This window comes from Abramis brama (genome assembly GCF_963993115.1).
Source record: "Abramis brama genome assembly, chromosome: 20".
In the NCBI taxonomy this organism is placed as follows: domain Eukaryota; kingdom Metazoa; phylum Chordata; class Actinopteri; order Cypriniformes; family Leuciscidae; genus Abramis; species Abramis brama.
The window spans coordinates 16,424,290-16,448,545 of NC_139982.1; the positions used below are offsets into that span (position 1 = coordinate 16,424,290).

The window sequence follows — 24,256 nt, forward strand, 5'->3', positions numbered from 1 at the left end:
TTACTTATTTGAAAAAGTAACTCACTAACTCAGAAATTTTGCTGTAAATTTAAAAGTAATTGTTGCTTTTTCTAATCTGATGACGTAACTTATGTACTTTGTAATGCGTTACATCTAACACTGAAAATACGTGACAGACTGGTGCAATAAAAACCAGGCAATGAGGCCCCAACCTGATATTTATGAAGAAAAAAATCATTGTGTTGTTGTTGTTGTTGTTGTTTTTTAAGAAGAAGAAGAAGTAGAACACACTACAAAAGCACAGCTGTGATTATGAGAATTGTCACTCCTGATATCAGTCTCATTCTGGACGTTAACAAATGAGACAAATGTTATCATCACTGTTTGGCATCAACATCAATAGCTCCACGAAGTGAAATAGCTAATGCTGAGGATCCAGATTTGCTCGTGTAAGATGTTCTGGCAGGCCTGTCTGGAGCTGGCAGCAGCTTCACACATCATGCTTTGATCCTCGTCGCAGCGAGAGTTTGTGACAGTTTTTTTGGTATCAAAAGAAGAAATCACAGAACTTATCAATTGAAGTTAGACAAAAATGAAATAAATAAAAACACATAAACATTTCATTGATTTCCCTGATGTTTTAGTGAAGAAGCCCGCCGAGACGGCACACTTTCTGACTGGTTTAGAGGCTGGAAAGGAGCCTTGGCATCCCTGCATGAGTGAAATTCAGAGGCCAGTGTCTTTAATTACTGCAATGCTCAATCGCCACTCCATGATTAAGCTCAACTAACAAATAACAGAAACTGAAGAGTATGCTAGGTGTTGTCATTTTTAATTGCACCATCACATATAACTTGTTACAGCTGTTGTAATGGATCTTTGATTAACTGAAAATGTCAAAATGAGAATTTTTTAAACTTTTTTTAATACTTCATAAGTTGTCTAAATGTAAAGATAAATTATTTTGTTTAATAAATTGTGCTTTAATTTTATGATTAGCAGCTTATTTTCCATACAGCATACAGTAAGTGTAAAAAAAACAAAACATGTAATTTAAAATAAAACTTATAATTTGTTATTTTAATTTCAAGTAATTATTGAAATATCTCCATAATGGATATGTGTGTGTGTATATACACACACATGATGATTAGCATGGTGTAACTTCTCTGCTGCTGTCAGAGATGCTCCTCTAGGAAAGCGAGTGTTTTCTGCCAGGACTCCTCCTGAGCTCGACTGTGAGGCGCCGTCTCTCCTCCCCAAAGAATCATCACTGCAATACACACACAGTCACTTCAACATCCTCAAATACAACACACACATCTATCTATCTATCTATCTATCTATCTATCTATCTATCTATCTATCTATCTATCTATCTATCTATCTATGTTTATCTATCTGTCTGTCTGTCTATCTATCTATCTGTCTGTCTATCTGTCTGTCTGTCTATCTGTCTGTCTATCTATCTATCTATCTATCTATCTATCTATCTATCTATCTATATCTGTTTATCTATCTATCTGTTTATCTATCTATCTATCTATATATCTATCTGTCTGTCTGTCTGTCTGTCTGTCAGTCTGTCCGTCTATCCATCCATCTATCTATCTGTCTGTCTGTCTGTCTGTCTGTCTGCAAAGTACTTTCAAGACTGAAAATAATGATCTTACCCAGAATTGACCATAACACAAGGGCTAGATAGCTCAAACTCAGTGAAACAACTAGCTGTTTTATTGATGTTTTAGACTTTAACCTTTAGTTTTTGCCTCCAGTAACTTGAAGTCACTGAATCGGGCGTGGGGGCTGTAGGGCGGTTCAATAAGATGACCCGTTCCAGGGTACGAGAGAACAGTTAGGAGATGAGCGTTCCCAGCCTTCTCCATCATCCTCTTCATCTGCGGAGGAGGCCATTAGATCTGAGCATCATGACTGACCTGAGATTAAATGAAAGTGCTAAAGACAAACATTTTAATGTATGAAACTTATCGACTCACATCCGCTGCAGATTCTGATGCTGGCCAGTTTTGATCATCCTCACCAGCGATCAATAAAACAGGACATTTGATTTTGCCCATCTGGTGAAAACAAAACCCACCGCAAAAACTGTAAGCACATACTGCTTTATAGTAAAAAAACTGCATTTTCTATACCATTTTTCCAGCAATTTAATCATTTTCATACCTCAACTTTCTTGGAAGGGTCAACTGGTATTGGCAACAACAGATCCCGCCAAATTATTCTCATCTTTTCATCATAGCGGATTTTTTCTACGTTCCTTGGCATTGACAGAATGACAATTGTTAACAGTTAATCATTAGCATACAGTTGGTATAACGTAATGCATCCTAATCGTGCCAGTAATGGGAAAATTGTTTCTCACTGTTGCAGTGCTGCGTAGACATCCGCCAAAGATCCTTTGAGTGGCATTATGTGACTCCCACTCACACAAACCACACACTTGGGCTGAGAGTTTGTCATTAAAGAACAGAAAGCAAATTAAACACATTGCATCAAATCTCGAATGCATTGATGTAAATGAGAACTTAAGATGTATTCACCTCCATAATTTCTGAGTATGCCGTCAAACCCAGAGTTACAGGGACCCCAAATGACATCCCCATCACAGCTACTTTGTCAGGACAAACTTTAGGGTGTTTTTTTAGCAATGTAAAGGCAGTCTGAAAATGAAATACTTTCAAGGTGTATATTACAGTATAAACCTTATTACCCTCCGTAATGCATGAATACAATTGTATGAAATGCAAAATTAATGAACAAATTAGATGTAAAATTCATTTTAATCCATTGATAAGTACAAAGTACAAACAGTCACTTTTGAACAATTTAATGCACCACTTGCGTATACACAAAAAGCACCATAAATATATATATTTTTTGTTATATTTTATGTTTTGTAGCGCACATGTACCTCAAAGTAGGTGTTGTCCATGTGCTGTAGCTTTCCTGCAGCATTCAGGAGCCCGATGTATTCCAGGGCCAGTGAGACATAGCCATGGGAAGCCAGGAGCGCTGAATGATACTCAACACGACCCCCCTGCCCGCCCAAAAGGTCCAGCACAGCAGGAAAGGGTCCAGAACCTGCATTACAAACCCACATGCATATAAATGAAGTCCCTTAAGCCTCTATAAATGTAGACAGAATGTACAATGATGTACAAGGTTACAGGGTAGGTCGGTTTTAAAATAAGTGCATCTCTTGTGGCACTAGAAAAATACATATTTCATGTGCTGTTTCTGAATGATTTGGATTGAATCCTTCATAGCACTGAGGTGTATTTAAACATCACTTATATCCTGACCGTATGCTGTCGGTTCGTTAAAATGAATAAGATTTAATACGGAAGATAAAACAACTATTAAAAAATAACTAAGAAATTATGATAATTATACATTATTGTGTCTCTTTTGCTCACCAAGATTTAATTTATTTGATCAAAAATACTAATATTGTGAAATATTATTACAATTTAAAATAACTTTTAAATTTGAATATATTTTAAAATGTAATTTATTCTTGTAATGCAAAGCTAAATTTTCAGCATCATTACAGTCTTCAGTGTCACATGATCTTTCAGAAATCATTCTAATATGCTGATTTGCTGCTCAAGAAACATTGACACTGATTATTATCTTATTTCTTCTTATTGTAATGTTGTAATAATCCTTATTATTATGTTGAAAACAGCTGTTTATATTTTTTGTGGAAACAGTGATAAAAAAAATGTCAGGATTCTTTGATGAATAGAAAGTTCTTTACTGTCACGTTTGATCAATTTAATGCTTCATTGCTAAATAAGTATTAATTTCTTATTAAAAAATGTTTACTATCCAAAACATTTGAATTTAAATTTGATAAAATAAATAAATATATTAAATATTACATTAACAATTTTGTGCATTATTATATGTAGCTTATTTTTGTTTTATATTATCATTTTTATTTTATTATTATTTTATATTGATAGTATTATAATTAAAGATAAATAAAAATGATTTCACAATTCAATTAGCATATAATATATACTAATGAATGATAGACCAATATATGGTCAAAGACCAAAGGCCATACCTGGGGGAATGAAGAGTGTCCCCTTTATCCCGCGCTTTGCGACTTCAACCCTCTGGACATCAGGAGCCAAATACCAGCGTTCAGCAGTAGCTGATGTGAGGGGTGTGCGATGCTTGAAGCCCTTAGCAAGGTGTCCTTCATGCACAGAAAACACCACTTTAACTGGTGTCTGGACATTGTTCTTCTTAAATCTGTCAATTCAAATCAGGATACGCTAAATGAGCTTTTACGGCACATTTACACGGGCGAAATCCAGTCATTTCCATAGATATTCATGTGACTTGGAATTTTGCGTGATGGCGTAAGATTTCCGAGCGCAGATTTCGCAACGGGTTTAATTTGGTCGCAAAAATTCACAGCGTTGATTCATTACCAGAAAGCTGCTTGGCTTGTGTTTGAGGTGCGTTTCATACACCGCTTCACTATTGACACTTGACAATACACTTCTTTCTTTTTTTTCGCTGATGTGATCCTCTACAGTGTAGCGATAGTGATGGGTCGATGAACGATTCGTTCATTTTCAACGAATCTTTAATATTACTCATGAACAGCGAGTTGTCTCAGAAAGTGATTTGTTCAATTATTAATTCACTTCTCGAGTCTTCGGGTTCGATTTGTTCATCCTTTTGTCACGTCACAGGCCCATAGGCTAAGGCTATGCAGTCTGTACATGAAACAGAAATGATTAGTTCACCTAAGTTGCGTCCCAAATGACGCACTATACACTATGCACTTTTACACTATGTACTTGTGCACTATGTAGGCCTACTCATCCGTGTAGTGTATAAATTGTTATTTTTTCATTCACTGTCGGAGTCTGATAGCCCCTCCCCCTCAGCTACATAATTAAAGCTGCGACAGTCGAGTGCATGAAGTGTCCAACATTCAACACTTTGATTTTTCCCCGCCATTGACGGAAATTTACGAACATTTTCGGCTGTCCATGTTTTCACTGTTATATGGTAGGGTGACATATCTTCTAAAAGAGTACTGAATCTCCTGATCAATACACAGGCACAGAAGAAGCAGAAACAAGCGATATCATACGTAAGAAGATGCATATGTAAAATAACGCAATCATCAACGTTAAACAGCATGAAAATTATCAAAAATGCTGGCAGTGGCTGGCAACTTTTTTTCAAAAACGGTGGGGGGGAAAGAGTTAAATGCATCAAAGTGTACTTATTCTAGGTGGAATTTTAAGTGTGAACACTACTTGCACTATTTATACTAAAAACAAACATAGAATAGTGCATAAGTATGCAAATTGGGACACACCTTTAATCTTTGGGTCGTTCGTTCTTTTGTCACGTGACGGCCATATTGGATAATGTGAAGCTATGGGGTCCACCTCCTTCAAGTCCCAAAATGTGCATGCATCCTTCACAAAAGTAATCCATCCAGCTCCAGGGGGATAAACGAAGGCCTTCTGAGGGTATCCCCCTGGAGCCGGATGGATTACTTTTGTGAAGGATGCATGCACATTTTGGGACTTGAAGGAGGTGGACCCCATAACTTCACATTATAACCACTGTAAGATCTAAGACATTTTCTAAAATAACTGAAAATGTGTTTGTCTGAAAAAAGATTGACATATACATCTCGAATGGCTTGAGGGTGAGTGGTGAGTAAATCATGGGTTAAATATCATTTTTGGCCGAACTATCCCTTTAAGACCTCAGTCACTAGCGTACCTCTTGATGCCAGGTGAGTAAGGTCTACCTGCAAAGCTCTTACTGGCCTACGTCCGTTACACACGTCTCACACAGAAGTCACTTTCAAACCAAACATCTTTCAGTTGGTTAACATGGTGAACCTGTTGAAAAATCTGCGAGGGGAAATCATTTGCCGCACATGAAATTCCAAAACACGTGGATTCCTATTTTAATGAATGGATTTCTCCAGAGAAAATTCAATAAATGTAATCTTTATGACACAATTCTCATTTTGTTTTTCCTCAGAAAATAAATAAATAATAGCATACAGTTTTTGGAACGACATTTGGGGACTAAACAATGACAGAATTTTCATTTCATGGTGAACTGTCCCTTTAAATAATGAGTTCACTCATGCAATAAAAAGGTGGTGCGGTTGTTTATCTCTTTATCTTTCTCTTGATTTACTTACAGGCGACCTGGTTTACTTTCAGGAACAGGTCTCATACTCCACAGCAGAGCCATGGCTTCAACTCCCTCAAATGTCCCACCAAGACTTTTATCTCTGGAAACTGTGTAATAATAATTCAGTGAACCCATTATGATTAAAAAATGCGCCAAAAGACACAAACGTGTATTGGTATGTGAGTTTAAAATGAAGTAGCCTACTGTACCCTTAACGGTCCCTGAAGAGTCACTGGTGTAATGGCCGAACGCTTCCCAATCGTCTCCATCGTCTGAGTGAATCAGCGCGTGAAGAGTGATTTTGGAATCGGCAGGCAAGTGCTGAACTTCCACCTCAAATTTTTCATCAACCAAGCAAGTTGAAGGATGAACAGAAAGTAAAGGACTCGAATCTGTCTTGGCCATTTTATACCTTTAAAGTTGAAACTGGAATCGCTAAATATGTCTGAACACAAATGACAAAGGCTTTTATAAGACGTTTTACCTGGTTATTGTCCTATAGGACACCAGTCCACACAGACAACTCCATATATGGTTTGTTCTTAAGTTCTTCGATAAACATTAAGCCCATAAAAACGTAAACGGTTATTGAGACTGATGATAAATGCCTTATATAGGCTGGATAGTTTGACCAAAGTGACAGGATATCTATCATAAAAGACTAACTTTAGAACACTGACCTAAGATGTAGGCTACAATAAATCAGGTCTGTATAGAAAAAAAAGGGAAATTCATTTATAAGTTGTTTTAGTTTTGTCATGGGGAAATTGTTTATTATTGACTGTCAGGCCTACCACCTAAAACAAATAAATTAAACTCAAATAATTGACAACACATTTGTTAACTGAATATTGGCTACGTTCTGTACTGTAGATGTAATATTTATATAAATTTTACTATTATGGTGATTTTTGTGATTTATTGAGATTTTTCTTAGTTTTTTCTGCAATTTGTGGTATAATTGGTTAGAAAAACATTTTACTAGGAATAAAATAACAGGTGTAATCATGAAAGATGGATTGATATTCTGTTCACTGAAACAGTTCAATGCAACTATCACTGCTTTTCTTTCAAATATAGAAAGTATGCTTTACTACAATATTCATAATTTGTACTTTAAAAATGTACACTTATTTTTTATTGATAATTGTTGATTTGTGTGCTACTTTCCACTGATCTTTGTCAATCAGTCAGTAAACAGTTAAAATGTTATCAAAAAATTGTCACATTACCGTCACAAAGTCTGTCATTCTCGGAAGATATGACATTTTTATGGAAGTTAAAAAAAAAACATACTTAAGAAAATCTTAATTATGACATTAAAAGTCTAAATAATGGCATACAATTATGCCGAAATTAATTATTATTACAATTACAATTATGACAAATGTCAAAATTATGAAATAAAGTCGAAATTGACATACTAACATTGGCATTATCAGGACTCACAAATATTCCCACATTGCATTATTATACATTATATTCAACATTAAATATAGTAGTGTAATGACACTAGTCATAATTATGAGACTCATGTCAAAATAATGAGATTTAAAAAAAATGACTTTTCATCTCATAAATTTCATCTTCTCATGTCATTATTATGATTTACAGAAGCATGATTTTTTTTATGATTTTTCTTATGTGGGAGAAATGGGCTTCCATAAATTAATTAAAAATTACAATTTCCAAAAAAAAAAAAAAAATGAAACAAGGATGAATCATTCACAATAAGATCATTAAGATGCATTTAGAAAATAGATACCGACTTTCATCCTTACAGACAACTACAATGAAACCAATTTTATGGTATTCATGGAACATTTTAATAAATGACAAAACAAAACATAACAAGGATTGTCTGAACAGGCAAATGGTAGCTTTTAGTTATCAATATTTGCCAGGATAATAGAACAAACACATATAAACAGTTAACACAGCAGGAATGTACAAATGTGATCAACTGTAGCGTAGGCCCTCAACTTTTTTCTTGAGACTTTTTTCCCCCTCAGAAAATAGATATAATTCTGACGTTTTTCTCGCAATTGCAAGTTTATATCTCGCAATTTTGAGTTTTTTTCTCAGAATTGTGAGATATAAACCCACAATTGCGAAGAGAAAAGTCAGAATTGTGAGATAAAAATTCACAACTACAAGAGAAAAAAGGCCTGAATTAAATCTATTTTCTATTTTTATAAATGTTCTATTCAAATTATCGATTCTTATTTTAATTTTTTCGTGGCGGAAACCAGCTTCCACAAATCCGGTAACTACTCTTAAAAACAGCTCATAGCACCGCATTCAATGTACATATTGACAAATACAACTTAAATATAAGTTAAACATAAATCACACTATCAAATAGGTAGTTAAAATATTGAATATGCAGTGGTAAATCTGCCTTGGAATGCAGAGAGCCTTGGTTGTGACATCATAATAATGTTTCTTCAGTGAACTGACTCATGGTGCACCTCCAGCGAATATGAGCTCCAGCGCCGCTTGGATGTCTCCGCCCGTGGCCTGTAGGGCTCTCAGGATGAGCTCCTCATCACGGATGCCCATGTCCCGCAGCTGCTGGAGCTGCGACTGCCACTGATTCTACACACAGTATGAAAGAGAGTCACTCCAGAATCAGCAACATCACTTTGTGTTCACACTTGTTGTTTGGTTCACTTGGTTTTTTTGATCCGGACCAAAACAGAAAATGATACAGGATTCAGTCCTGGTTCGCTCAGCATTCACACTGTGATTTTTAAGACCGAACCTAAAGATACAAAACAAAAAAATGGCTTTTATGATGTTTTTTTTTTTTTTTTTTTACTTGCCAAACATCCAAAACAATGCTGAATGCTGCCATAAATGCTCTTGTTGTATGTGCGTACATATGATGGTATTTTGACCAGCTGTGAACTTGTGAAGAGCTTATAAAATGTGTAAAGGAGTCAAAACATTGTTGCAGATGGCAGCGTTCACACTTATTCAAATTAATCGCACTAACAGAGCAATTGCACCAGAGATCATTTTAATCAAACCAAACCTGGCAAGTGTGAACATTATCTAAATCTTTCAAAAAGATTCAATCATATTGTTTTCAGACCTTAATGCATAGAAGATATGTGCAAAACAAGCTGTGCTTGGAAGCAGTTTGGGGGGTAACAATAGTAATAATCAGATTACTTTTTTCAAGTAACAAGTAAAGTAATGCATTCATTTTAAATGTACAACAAAATATCGGAGTTACTTTTTTAAATAAGTAACACAAGTTACTTTGTATTCTCATGTATTGACTGACATCCCTTCTGTCCCCATGTTGTGAGAAATCAACGATTTCAATGCAGAGGCGTTGTGTGTGAACTTGATGTTATTGTAGTTTTAGACTAAATGTGAGCAGGCATTTACTCATCTCACTTGCACAAAAACAGATTCAGGCTTCCTCAAATTTGATAAAAAACAGAAAAATGCAAACTAAGAATATTACACAAACCTGCAATGAATAAAAATGCTAAACCACCCCAACCTGCCAAAAGTCATTTCAGGGAGGTATCCTGAAGTAGTTGGGGCACTCTCCCTCTGCAATGGCGCTCCTGTTTCTAGTTACACTGAACTGATTAATTCGGTTTGGGAGAAGAAATAAAAGCCCACCCACACTGACAATTGATTGGTTGATTTACCAAAACAGGCCAATTAGGATGCTCTCTATCTTACATGCGCTTCATGAGGCACACACGCACACTAGCACACACACGTAAGGTCTCTCGCTCCCTCTCCCTCTCTTCCGTGCGCACGCTACATGGTTTGGAGCACAGTCGCATGCGCGCTCTTGCTCGCTCACTCTAGATTCCGGGAGATTTTAACTAATTTGCAGGCATCAGGGAGCCGCCATCAATATGCGGGAGACTCCCGGAACTTCCGGGAGACTTGGCATGTCTGTACTTCCCTACTATATAGTAAGCAAAAAGCAGTAGGCGAACGAATAGTATGTCCAAATTCTCAGTATTCATAAAACAGTAGGCGAGAATTACCGAGATTCGGGGACTAATGTTGTGTCCGAATAAGCCTATTTACCTACTATATAGTACGAGAAAACAGTATGTGAAAAGAGTAGTATGTCCGAAACCTCAGTATTCATAAAACAGTAGGCAAGAAATCCCCGGATGGCCCAGATTCTGAAACACTCATCGATGGATGCTTTTCTAAAACAGCCTTCCCAGGAGGCCATGGGAGAGAATACATCATAATCGAACATCGCAGAGATCAGCGAAGCGGGTGTTTTCAAATGTGAGTAAACACGGTGCCTTGTGTTAAAATAGCATTTGTTGAACTACTGTAGAGTAAACCGTTGAATTGTTGAAGGTGTAAAGATGCTAGATAGTATAGTTGTGATTTTGCTGTAAAAACACATTTTATTGTGTATAGCTAACAGGGGAGCTCCAGTAAGGACACGTACATCTCCAAAGTGGATTTACATAAACCATATACATCTTAAAGACGCTTACTAAATGTCTATTTAACATTTTACAGGAAAGGCAGGCAGACTGGAGTGAGCACTGAGGATGAAGAGCCACAGCAGAATCCTGGAAATGGTATAGTGCCATGGATAAGGCCCTCCATCACTCCACCTGCCCTTATTGCCTCATCTGGCCCGGATGTTGCTGTGGTCTCTTCATCCTCAGTGAGCCCACAGCCAGCGAGAGCATCTAGAAAAATACCAAAAGACATTGAGGATGTGATCAGAGGGGTGGAGGAGAGGGAAGCGGGAAGAGAAGGAGAGAAATGGAGGAGAAGGAGAAACAAAGAGAACGAGAGAGGAGGAGAGACGAGAACGTGAAGCGAGAGGAAGAGAAGACAGATGGCACCAGGAAGCAAGTGAGAGAGAGAAAAGGAGAGAGAGGGAGACAAAGGAAAAGGAGGAAAGATTCCTGCGTCTTCTTGAACTCATTGCAAAAAAAAAAAAGCTTAATAAATTATGAGACAAAAAGTATTTTCTCCTTAAAACTGCAGTGAACCAAAGACTGTCTCAAAAACGCGGTTTAAAATCACTAGTGTTTCTGACGTCACAAACTACCTTGTAACCAATCAGGTCAACGTGTGATCATCAGCGAGTGGATCTCTGAGCTGGTGTGAGTGAGTGGAGGCAGGGCTAATTTGCATATTCATAGAACCGCATACACTAAATGAGTCAAGGGTGTAGAGTTACATTCAAGCTATTTTAAGCCATGAAGAAATTTTTTTCAAGGAAAATTTTTTTAAATATATCATTTTGGTGATCAATGTGAGTTTTAAAGGATAAAATGATTGACTACAGGGGGACTTTAAGTTGTTGCGCTTGTGATAACGTTGTAGGTCCCTGAGAGAGGGAACGAAGACGTTCGTCGGAGGGATCTGACAGAAATGGGATCTTCGCAGAGAGACCAATCTACTTAGAGAGAAACTAAACGAGCCAATGCACATTGGCATGCGATAATTGCGCCAGCTGCTTCTATCACGCAGCGCGGGTATATAATGAGCAGAAGGTGCAACGCATCTTTGGTTTTTGCTAAGGAGCTGAGCCAGGGACCCGGCCATCTGCAGCGATGTTACAACAACATGGCGACGGGACGAACGTCTCCGTTCCCTCTTTCAGGGAACGTGGGTTACCATATGTAACTGAGATGTTCATGTCGGTCACTCCAACGTTCGACGGCATCACTTCTCTCCCTTTATTAGGGGCAGAAGCTTATGCAGGGCAGAGTCCAGGGGCAGGGGCAGTGTCAGGCCAGGGGCAGTGTCAGGCCAGGGGCAGAGTCCTGGCCACTGATGTTCTGCAAGACAGTGAGAACATTGGATAACACTGGGAAATCATGCCCTTCCTAAGGGAAGGAGAACGCTACAGAGCCACGACCTGCCCGGAAGGAGGTAACATGTGGAAAATACACATATGGACTAGCCAAGCAGGGGAGTGCAACATATGGAAGTCTCTGGGGTGGCTCCAGCCTAATCCTAGGGGGGAAGCGTACCGGCAGAGACGACAGAGCGGGCTCTGCCAAGGGAAAGACACTGGCTAGCCGACAGAACGAATTCAAGCAGTTCAACACCGACTGGACGTGCTCCTCAGCTCCATACCGAGATAAGAGATCCTCTGCGCAGGGGAGAGTTTGCTCTTGTCCCAGTTGACCCGAAGCCCCAACAGGCTGAGGTGACGGAGCACCATGTCCCTGTGTTCGCACAACTGCTCTCGCGAGTGGGCCAGAATGAGCCAGTCATCAAGATAGTTGAGGATGCGAACCCCGCGTTCTCTGAGTGGAACAATGGCTGCCTCCGCGACTTTCATAAAGATGCGAGGGCCAGCCCAAAGGGTAGGACTTTGTACTGATATGCCCGACCCGTGAAAGCAAAGCGCAGAAAGGGCCTGTGTCAAGGAAGAATCGAGACGTTAAAGTATGCGTCCTTCAGGTCGATCGCTGCACACCAATCTTGGGGACAGATGCATTCGAAAATGCATTTCTGCGTGAGCATTTTGAATGGGATCTTGTGGAGGGCCCTATTCAAAACTTGCAGGTCCAAGTTTGGCCATAACCCACCACCTTTCTTGGGTACAATGAAGTAGGGGCTGTAGAACCCTGCCTTCATATCGGCTGGAGGGACCGGCTCGATCGCGTCCTTCGCCAGTAGGACTTCGAACTCTGCCCATAAGACAGGAGCACCGGTGGCAAACACTGTGGTGAACCGGATGCCCCTGAACTTGGGAAGGTGCCGGGCGAACTGAATCGCATAGCCGAGTCTAATGGTGCAACTGAACCAGGAGGATGGTCTGCGGAGCGCTAGCCAGGCTCAGAGAGACCGTACCAGCTGGACCAACGGAACCACAGACATACCCGCATCTGTAAGCCCGTCTACATCGGCCCAATGGCGGTTTCTGATAAAACGGGTGAAGGCCTCTGCGCATTACTGTCTTTCCGCGTGGCAAAGTAATTTAATTCCATTTAAGCTTTTATCTGACTCCATTTTATCACAACCTCGAATTTAGGTTAGATTACCCAATTGGTTATTGGTTAATTATATAATAGTTTAGCAATACATTTGATTATTCTATTTAACTCTTTACTTTATATTTTACTCATTCATTAAGAATCTATGTCGTTCAGAGAGTCTTGCGCCGGCCGTTCTTTTATGCGGATCTCATGATCACAAACTCACCTGTCTGATAGATAACCAGAGGTTATGGCTAAAGCATTTCAACAATGCCGCATACACGTTTGCTATTGTTAAAAAGTACCCATGTAGCCCCCTACAGTCGCCCATATAACAACTTAGTTAAAGCCCAAACAATAACCAGAGGTTAGGGTTAGTACATTAAGATAATGCCGCTTCAATGCTTGCTATTACCTTAATAGTATTTTTTATCTAGCCCCCTATTTGCAACTGCATAACAACTTGGTTAAAATCAAGCAGTTGGTCAGGAATCTAGAATCCCACTAGATGTGCCTCACGCTCCATCTAAACTGGGATCTAGTATGTTCTTAACCCTGGACGCAGATTTGCAGAAATATAAGACTTCACTTAATCTACTTGAGAAAATAATTTCAGAGTAATTCAGAATAAAATCAAATGTAACAATTTATTATGTCAGGTAAATGTATCATGCCAATTTCATAATCAGTTCAAAGATAATCAGTACAATAACATCAAATGCTCAGAGATAAAGAGTAAAAGATGTAGGTTAAACCCGACATTTTGAAAAATACATAATGCTGAAGTCTTTGAGATCCTTCAACATTATGGGCTGATATGAGTCACAGAATCGCCCTGAGCCTCGTTGCATTTCTTTATATAGACACTTCTTTCACATGAAACCATTTGCTAACAATGGGAATTTGCATTCAGAGTTTACACCTTTTGGGAGCAGTATGCCATTTGCCTGGAAGACTCACCCTCCTCTGTGTGCAAGTTATCTCTAAACTCTAAGGAACTTTATTACCTTTTGGTTTACTTCTTTGGGAATGAGACATTTGTGAGACATTTGTTTAATGACCACAGAGAGTCCGCATTTTTAATGACCGCACAGATTGGTCTCTCTGCGAAGATCCCATTTCTTCATGAAAGGGAACTATTCTTTTAGCGCTCGTTAAGATCTTATTGAAATTAAGTACCTAATCAGTGAGTATGCGGTTTTCGAATGCAGCCAGAGTGTTGAACTTTCTTCTCATGCATCCTATTCTTCTGCGTTTCAGAACGGCAGCACAGCTGAAAGGTTTGTTTGAGCAGCGCCCTCTACTGTTCAGGTGTGAATTTGCTTTTCCTTCAGCCTGAGGCTTATTCAGTTCACTTTTGGTGTGAAAGGGCCTTAACATTTGCCAAAAATAGAACTTTTGTAAAACAAGCAGGCCCAGACCAGGTAAGAAAAAATAACGCAACAGTAACATAGCGCATTACTTTCCATAAAACGCAGTTAGTTACTTTTTTAGGGAGTAACACCATATTGTAATGCATTACTTTTAAAAGTAACTTCCCCCAACACTGTTTGAACATCTCTATTTTAGATGTTTGAAGTTCTGTAATAATGATGCTGGTCTACATTGGCACTGGATCTCTGGTGGTTACTCACATGTAAGCTGGACATGCTGGAGACCTGCAGGGCCTGCTGCAGTGCCTGGTTAAACAGGTCGTTTGTTATAGGAGTGCCTGCAGGAATAGGAGACACTCCTGAAGAGGGACCCTGTCACAGACAAAGATATGTTTGTTCTTTTATTAATGTGTGCAAATCTCAAACATATGGAAACATGTTTAAAATAAAATAAATAAATAAAATAAAATTTGTTTTTAACAATGATAATAATAGTAAATGTTTATTGAGCAGCAAATCATCATATTAGAATGATTTGTGAAGGATCATGTGACACTGAAGACTGGAGTAATGATGCTGAAAATTCAGCTTTGTCATCACAGGAATAAATTACATTTTAAAACACATTCAAATGGAAAACTCCATTTTAAATTGTAATAATATTTACAATATTTCTGTTAATACTGTATTTTCGATCAAACAAAAGCAGCCTTGGTGAGCAGAAGAGACTTCTTTCAAAAACATAACAAAATCTTACTAACCTCAAATGTATACTTATATACTTATGTATATATACTTATAAACCCTATAATGGTATAAGTCTATTGAAGTGCACTGTACCTGGTTTCCAGTAGTTGGTGTAACAGCACTGCTCTCGGGGGTGCTGGCGAGGGCTAAAGCTGTGGCCAGCTCACTTTGAGTGATTGGTCTGGGGCCGACAGCTCCATTGTAACCGAGAGTAGCTGGCCTCATGCCGGCAAAACCACTCGCAAGAGTGGACAGCCCACCACGATTCACCTACAGATGATAAAGCAGGCTTAGGATCCAATATCGCAAATGCACATACTCTTAATGAAGAACAGTAAATCATAACAAACCGACTGGAAATCTTCCTCATCATCAGACATGCCTTCAAAGAGGAAACCTCCTGTAGATTAAAAAAAAGGTCCAAGCATTAAATCTGCTTTGGATCGCCAAAATGACCTGTCACATTATGTTAATGGTGGGCAATTTTTCACTTAAATTGTGTTTAAATGGAAACCCACCTGGCATGTCACTGTAAGAGCTAGAAGACACATTTCTGGAGGAGCTGGCGCTCTGCTGGGGCGGCACGCTGCCAGCCACCGAGTGCAACACCAGGATGATGGCATTTACCAGTGCCGGGTGGGAATTGGCCAAACTGGTGGGATAGTTAAAGGGTTAGTTCACCCAAAAATGAAAATTCTGTCAGTAATTACTCACCCTCATGTTGTTCCAACCACGTAAGACCTTCGTTCATCTTCGGAACATAAATTAAGATATTTTTGATGAAATCTGAGAGCTGATCACTCCTCCATAGGCTGCTAGGTGACCGAAACTTGCTGGCCCAGAAAAGTTATTAAAGAGATCGTTAATATAGTCCAAGTGACTACAGTGGCTTAATCTTAAAGGTGCCCTAGAATGTGAAATTGAATTTATCTTGGCATAGTTAAATAACAAGAGTTCAGTACATGTACATGACATACAGTGAGTCTCAAACACCATAGTTTTCTCTTTCTTATTTAAATCTCGTTTTTGAAAAACACCCCTGAAAAACAGGCGAATCTCCACATAACACCGACTGTGATGCAACAGTCGGGATCATTAATATGTACGCCTCTAAAAATTTGCATATGCCAGCCCATGCTCAGTGCCAGGCGGAACTGCGCAGCCGAATCATCAGAAGTTCTGCAGGTGAAGAAACAAGCAGGAGGAGGATCATAGGGAAAATGGCAGATCTATCTATAATCTATCTATAATCGGATACCGCTACAGTTTAATTCGAAGTTGTTAGTTTGCTCTGCCCATTTCACCACGGACTGTTTTTCTAACCTGGAACAATATCAAGCAGCCAGGCTTCTCTCAGCGTCTCAAACGGACGAAGGGGGCAATTTCAACTAACATTATATTCCCGCAAGCGGTAAGTAGTGATTTTATTAACGATAATTTACACTGTGTTATCTAGATCCAGCGCGAAATTGTTTTTTCCTCGAGAGACATCGTGGCTTGCAAACGAGCGAACGAAGCATGGCAGTTGCTCAGTGTTTGGATATACAAATGAACACAAAAGTATTTTTTTAGCTCCTTCATCCGAGCCTCTGGAGAACCAGTGGGTTATGTGAATATCTGATGTATAATTGTTCAAGTTCAGACAGATAATCTTTCTCTCAAAGTCGTTCAACACTGTTTATGCATCAGTAAATCGCGTTGCAGTGATAAGATCTTCATTCACGCGATCAACAGGCTGTCATCTGCTCAATGCTGGAATAGATCTAAATACTTAAAAAACTAATCATGATTCGTTAATCCCGATAGCTGTAATAGTAAAAACGTATAAAAGCTGTAATAGTAAAAGTTTTCCAGATAGCTCTACATGTAATGCCAGATATTTCATATGCAAGCATGTCAGCCAATCACAGCAGTGGGCAACAACACTGCAGTCTTGCAGCAGACACGCCCCTTCAAACAGAGTGTTCAAATCAGGGTATGAAATCAGGCTAGGAAATATGCCTTTTATTTCTAAATTATAACAAATTTTGATCTAAAAAACATACTAACATTATAAGGGCACCCCAGGAAACATTATAAAATAATAAAATAATCCATTCTACGGCACCTTTAAGTATATCAAGCGACGAGCAAAAACAAACAAAAATAACGACTTTATTCCACTTCTTCATTTCCTTCTCTCTGGGCCTCGTAGTGTTTTAGCGCAGCGCGTCTGTGTTGCACGTCATCACGCATCACACACATGACCAGCGTCGGCCAATAGTGAGCCTACGTGGTGACGTGTAACACAGACGCGCAGCGCAAAAACACTACGTGAACCAACTAGAGGCCCAGAGAGAAGGAAATGAATAGTGGAAAAATTATTTTTGTTTGTTTTTGCGCACAAAAAGTATTTTCGTCGCTTGATATACTTAAGATTGAGCCACTGTAGTCACTTGGACTATATTAACGATCTCTTTAATAACTTTTATGGGCCAGCAAGTTTCGGTCACCTAGCAGCCTATGGAGGAGTGATCCAGCTCTCAGATTTCATCAAAAATATCTTAATTTGTGTTCCGAAGATGAGCGAAGGTCTTACGCGGTTGGAACAACATGAGGGTGAGTAATTACTGACAGAATTTTCATTTTTGGGTGAACTAACCCTTTAAGATGGTGGTATAATTTTCTTTAACCCAAAGTGCAGCATATGATTCAAATGTCACATTTTGAGTTTTGTTCAACATGAAGTCAACACGATATGGCATTAACAACCCCTTTTACTTCTGAAATGTGACATAAGCCAAAAAGGAAAGATTAAATATTATAAAGACATTTTGATTAGGTATTATAAAGACAATCACTGCCAGTCAAAAAAGTTTACAAACTTGCCTGCTTATGCTTAAATGCTTGAAATCTGTTTTATATAAAAATATAAATTCCACCTAAATTAATTTATTTTTTTAAATGACAGTTTTATAATAATAATATTATATTTTAAGTTAATTATTATTATTATATTATCAATTAATTAATAACATTATTGATGTATTATTGTTATTATTACTTGTTATATTAAGATTGATTAGTTAATTGATAATAACATTATTGATTTAGTATTGTGGTTGTTTTATTATTGTTGTTATTATTTACAATATAATAAATTGCATATAACAGTATTGATTTATTATTATTATTAATATGGCGGTTGCTGCTGCTTATAATAATAATTATTATATTAATATTGTTTTATAATTATTATTATTATTATTTATATAATAATAACATGATTAATGATGACATTATTGATTGATTATTATATTATTATTATATGGATAACATTGTTGATTTATATTAATATTATTATTATTATTAAGAGTAATAACAATTGTTGTATTAATATTGATTAGTTAATTCATAAAAACTGTTTTTAATATTAATTAAATTGTTATTGTTAAAAATATTATAATAATAACAATTATTAGTATTAATTATTATAAATATTATAATAATAAATAATATTCATTATAATATTTATAACTATAAATATAATTAATAATAAAAGTATAATAAAGCATAATTTATATAATTATAATAAATATGATTAAATAAATAATAAATATTATTATTAATAATTATTGTTATTGTCATTACCATTATTATTATTTTTTATTATTATTATTATTATTATTATTATTAACAATAATAACATATAAAAGTATTTATTTATTATTATTGTATTATTATCAATATTACTACTAATAATAATAATACATAATAATAATAACAATAATTATTATATTTATACTGAATAGTTAATAATAACATAATTGATTTATTATTATTTGTGTTGTTGTTTTATTATTATCACCATCATCATTATTATTAATTACATTTAATATTGATTTACTTTTTTCTTATTATTAATATTAATACTACTACTATTAATAATAATAATCATTTATTAGTATTTTTATGGATGAGTTGGGGCAGTTCGTAAAGAAAAAGCAGCGATTTAATTTTTACTGTAATGAGGCTCACTCACGTGTCAAGCATGCTTGGGTCAGTGAATTGTATGAAGAGGTCTTTGTCTTGAAGAACCCCTGAAAATGTAGTCAATAAACAGAAGTACTGTAAGTCTTCAACGCGCCTCACATCACAAGTCATTTCTGCTTCTGAACGTACCAAGAGCCACAGGATCGCTGCTCAGCCCAGGAGTTGCCACGATGATCTGGTCGAGGGATTCCTTGTTGTTTAGCATCTTAAACACCTGGAATGGGTGAAGAACTGCGTGAAAAAGTACCCAAGCATCCAGAACCATCAACACACACTCACTACCGTCTATTCAACCTACCGAATCTCTGTATGCAGTGCTGGTGTGAAGAGCTGCTTGCAAGACTCGAAATTCCCTCGCAGCTGCAGCCTTGTCCACTGGCTCTATAGAAGAACATAGAAGAATAAATAATGGACCAAGTTTATGGAACTTTTATGTTGCTTTTTGTCTTTTTTGGAGATTGACAGTTTCTGTCTTTACATATTCTTCACTTGTATGGAAAAAGAACAGCGTGAACATTCTGCCTGACGTCTCCTTTTGTGTTCAACAGAAGAACAAATAACTGCATCGACTCACCGGGATGGATCACAGGTTCTGGCCATGACCTTCTCAGGATGTGCACAGTGGATCCAGACTGAATCCCATAAGACTCCAGGGTCAAGTCATCCTTTAGCTTTCTACCACAGTACACTAATTCTGTCATTGGAGATAATGGGAAAACTGTTTGCAATCTTGTCAAGTTTCATCAACAAGGGTTCATGGCCGGTAACATTTTTATGAATTCTAACAATGCATAAACGTGAATGGACAGTTGACAGGCCAGCGCTTCAATGTCACGAAAAGTTTAAGCCTTGACAAGAAGACTCGAAATAGAGCTAATTTCGTTACTTGCACTTGAGCAGACGAATTCACACAAAATTATGTAAAAAAATAGCAAGTATCCTAGTAAACATAGTTGGTTATGTCTTAAGTGAACATAAACAGTTGAGAAAGTGCACGCATGTGTAACATTATCAGTATATTAGATTGTGCATTCGCTCTTAAAGTGACAGTAGCCTAATATTCCTGCTGCGGTCTGTTTTTAATGTTAATCAAACAACAAAGGATAAAGAAAAAAAATCACTCACTGCTCTTGGTTGAATAAACTTTTGTAACTTTAATAAGGATTAATTTATAAGGATGTTTAATTTATACAGTGAAGACTATGCAGTGTTATTTTACATTTGATTACTGAAAAATACTGTCAGACCGACCTGAAAACCCTGAAATGCACTGTTTATTTCTTTTGTATCTTTGTTATATTGTATTTAGTTGTGCTTTTGCTTGTAGTAAAAAAATAATAATAATTATGGCCAGTAAATTTTCTGAAGTCACCGGCCATTGGCAGGTTGGTTGGTTGGTTGTATTGTATTGTATTGTATACTACAGAAACTTTTTAAGCTAATGACAAATTTCCACCCTGTTATGGACAAATACATATAATTCTCTAATAGACTTTGAATACAAACCTAAGATAATGTGTCCCTTATTTGATGTTATATATGTTATAGATAACGTGTAATTTCACATAGTTTGTCTTAATAAGAAAGTGATTGTGTGATTGTGATTTCTTTGCACACTGTTAAACCGTAAAATTGCATCCTACTAGTAAGATTTTTAATTAAACTATAAAGTAGCCATTCTGAAAAGTCATTACATATGACAAGCAAAAAAAAAAAAAAAGCTATTATTTAGTGATGAGAAATGTTACTTCTAACAATTGGGATAGACAGTGTGTCATGAATAGGTGACTGGAATAGATACTGGTGACTATTAAGATAGCTACTACTAGTGACTAGGAAACAAATAGGGAACTATAGATCAGTTACCTGCAAAATTGCAGAATTGGTACAACAGTTGGAATATTAACTATTCACTTTAGAATAGTTTGTATCTGAACCACATTATTCCAAAGAGCATTATTAGTCAGCATATTGGCATAGAATAGTTACTAATAATTATTATATTAACTATCAGCAAAGCAATATCTAATCAATAGTTATTGAAATTGATTCACTTTGGATTAATATAAATAAAAAATCCAATATAATATAAAATGAGCACTACTATTTAGTCTACAGGAATAGCCTACATGCAAAAGGGCTTGCAAAGGGCTGATAGCTCAAAATGAAACCCTTATAGTAATAACTTTTAATGGTTTTAATTTGACTTTGAGGTCCACATCAAATTATAACATTATGGGCTCTATTTTTTTTTTACTCGTTTATTAAACGTAATAATTTGAAATGTAACAGTCTTATACTGCCATACTGTGCCACCCAATATTATGAATGAGTCTTATGCGTGTATTATATGTTACCTATGAGCTCAGGATCTGGTATGGCATCTGGGATCTGTGCTGACACCAACTGCTTGAGAGTGGAGACCCGATACCCGCCGGGAGGAACATCTCCAGGTTCAGTCTCTGGAAACTGGAGCACCGACTTGGGAAGAGATGGTTGATCCACCAGCTTTAAACACAGACGCCACTCTGATGACGCCATTGATCTAATACACGTATTACAGCTGCACGCAGCTGAAGTGCTTTCTTATGTGGCACAGAATCGAATAATATATCTATCACTAAATAAACGCAATCTGTCTTTTGCATTGAAATAAATAGAATCATCAGCGATTGTTTTCATCCGTGCAACATGACGTCATGCAGGAAAGATCGTAGTTCTGGGAATCGTAGTTTTCCTGGTGTGTTCAGAGACTGTAGGACTGTCTTATGAACAGAGGGGGCAGTGTACTTCTGAATCACAGCAGGACAAGTTAAAAAAACAGCAAAGTGTATCTCTCACATACTGTCTATGATCTCTCAGAGAACCCACGACCAGGGTTTTTTTTATTTTTATTTTTATTTGTTAAACTAAAAACATAAAAAATTTAACTTGGAAAAAAATATATATATATATTTATATAGTAGTAAATATATATATAGTGTATATATATATATATATATATATATATATATATATATATATTAATTATAAACTCAAACTTATTTTACTTCAGCTATTTGGCAAGGCAACATTTCTCATTTACATTTAGTTTAGCTAGATGTAGTAAAATAACTAAATATATTTTTTTAAATAATTAAAATAAATAAACGGAAATGAAAAATACAAACTATATAGACATGTAAAACTAATAAAAATGACAAAAACACACAACAAAATTACTAAAACGTTAAGTAAAATAAAATGAAAAATAAAAAAGAATTACATTTAAAATAGTAATAAAACAACAATAATAGTATCTCAATGATATAATAGCACTGCCCACAACCAGGCTTATTGAAAATAGTAATACAAAAATAATACTTTCAGTGAAATAATTTTTAAAGCCACTTACTTGTAAATACTAATAATATCAAATATTATTTTTAATAATATTATTTTTCCCCATTTTTTGCTGTTGTTGTTTATTTTCTGATTCACTTATACGTGATATGATATGAAAGTTGAATGAATACATCATGTTGACTTTATAGTGCACAAGCAGTTTAAAAAAAATAACATTTAGGCTATTGTCTTTGCACAAACCAGCTTGCCAAAGACCATATACAGGGTACAAATTTAAAGTTAGCGGTTAGCATTTCATTTCCCCTTAATGGCATTTCCCTGTTAACACATGAATCCCAGGTAAATACTGTATGTGATTTAAATTCTGCCATTTTCACTCATTATTACATCTTTAGCATGTAGTTATGGCATATACCACTAGGGGCAAACTAGACCATGCTAACTAGCTAACTAACTAACCCTTGGTAAATTAAGATAATCAATCTGCTAATAATGATAAATGAGCAATTTGGATCACCTAGACATGATATACAACAACTTTCCATCCAAATGATTGGCCTTTCAAAGAGAGTACAGCAATCTTGAATCTATGGTTGTTTGCTTTATATTCACTCAGTTCTTTTCCACTATGACATGAAATGTTTTGTTTGGATCAGTTCTTTTCATTCCAAGCCCTCATATCCATCAGTTTTCAGTGCTAGTCAGGGTTTTAGTGAGGAAGGACTGTATTTGTGCTGTCACGCAGTTATTCGCTATGACAGATGGTCTCTTGGCTGGATACGCTTCTCAGAGAGCGGCAGTCTTCGCTGAGCTCTTCCACTCAGTGTTGCACGCCTGACAGCGCCTGAGGGAATCAGGACACACCAGTTATGACAGGGATAGAGGAAGAGTCCAGACATTTCACACCCTGCAAAGAGACGCCCTGTTCAGCCAGACCCAGTGGAACATGGCTCAGCTACAAAGGGTACATTGGGCTTGTTTAAAGATCAAGACAAGTCTGAAAGTCTGTGCGGTGTAGATTAGAGTAACAGTGTCCGCTTCCAAACTACCACCATGACCGCTCAGACTTTTTGAAGTGGAAATTAGACGTCCCTTTTGTAGCAGGAGACTAAGAGAAATCTTTAAAATGTTTCCTAAAAACTCACAGGCTAATGGCTACATGTCCTCTGGTGTGGCTATACTCTATTTCAACTCTTTAAAAAATAATTATGTTGGACAAAAAGGAAGAACTCAGGAGGAACTTCCGCATTCTTTTTTAAGCTTGAAAGCTTCAGTTGTCATTCATTATAATTGCAGACCTGTTGTGTTTTATAAGAAAAGAAGGCATACAGGTCAGTTAGCAATGGCAGAATTTCTTTTTTGGGTTGCTTTGAAGTATAGCAACTCAGTCACAGTACTTACTGTAGAGAAACATGAGAGTATGTGTATCGTGCAGCGTGTTTGTGATTTGACGGTTGATGGAGTCTCTTCCAGTAAGGTCACTTTATATTCACATCACACAGTACAGCTTGATTAATGGAGAGGCTGAGGAATGGATTCTTTAATTTGATTAATTAGGCTCAAGACCTTGTCTGCCGAGTTCTGATGAGAATTGAATATAAGCATTCTGAAGGGGCTGGAAACCAGCATTAAGGG

General features: G+C 36.9%; 2 protein-coding genes across 3 annotated transcripts; both read right to left on the reverse strand.

The window, feature by feature from the left end:
- Positions 1 to 1,096: 1,096 nt before the first annotated feature.
- acot19 (acyl-CoA thioesterase 19) lies at positions 1,097 to 6,579 on the reverse strand (the record flags this gene model as incomplete). The annotated part of the gene is made up of 10 exons (XM_084094080.1): positions 1,097 to 1,234; positions 1,718 to 1,859; positions 1,959 to 2,039; positions 2,146 to 2,239; positions 2,345 to 2,427; positions 2,523 to 2,642; positions 2,894 to 3,063; positions 4,055 to 4,245; positions 6,182 to 6,281; positions 6,384 to 6,579. The coding sequence occupies 10 exons, from the start codon at positions 6,577 to 6,579 to the stop codon at positions 1,140 to 1,142; spliced, it is 1,272 nt and encodes a 423-aa protein (XP_083950206.1). The 3' UTR covers positions 1,097 to 1,139.
- Positions 6,580 to 7,277: 698 nt separating this feature from the next.
- On the reverse strand, positions 7,278 to 22,004 carry ubl7a (ubiquitin-like 7a (bone marrow stromal cell-derived)). 2 transcript variants are annotated; one of them, XM_084095691.1, is made up of 10 exons: positions 21,634 to 22,004; positions 19,851 to 19,970; positions 19,575 to 19,657; positions 19,406 to 19,490; positions 19,266 to 19,323; positions 15,763 to 15,896; positions 15,595 to 15,644; positions 15,338 to 15,514; positions 14,759 to 14,869; positions 7,278 to 8,938 (listed from the first exon to the last, which is right to left on the reverse strand). In XM_084095691.1, the coding sequence occupies exons 1-10, from the start codon at positions 21,815 to 21,817 to the stop codon at positions 8,927 to 8,929; spliced, it is 1,014 nt and encodes a 337-aa protein (XP_083951817.1). In that variant the 5' UTR covers positions 21,818 to 22,004; the 3' UTR covers positions 7,278 to 8,926. The 2 variants fall into 2 exon arrangements, with proteins under 2 accessions (XP_083951817.1, XP_083951816.1); XM_084095690.1 differs by having other exon boundaries at positions 7,973 to 8,772; positions 21,634 to 21,989.
- Between the last annotated feature and the right edge of the window lie 2,252 nt (positions 22,005 to 24,256).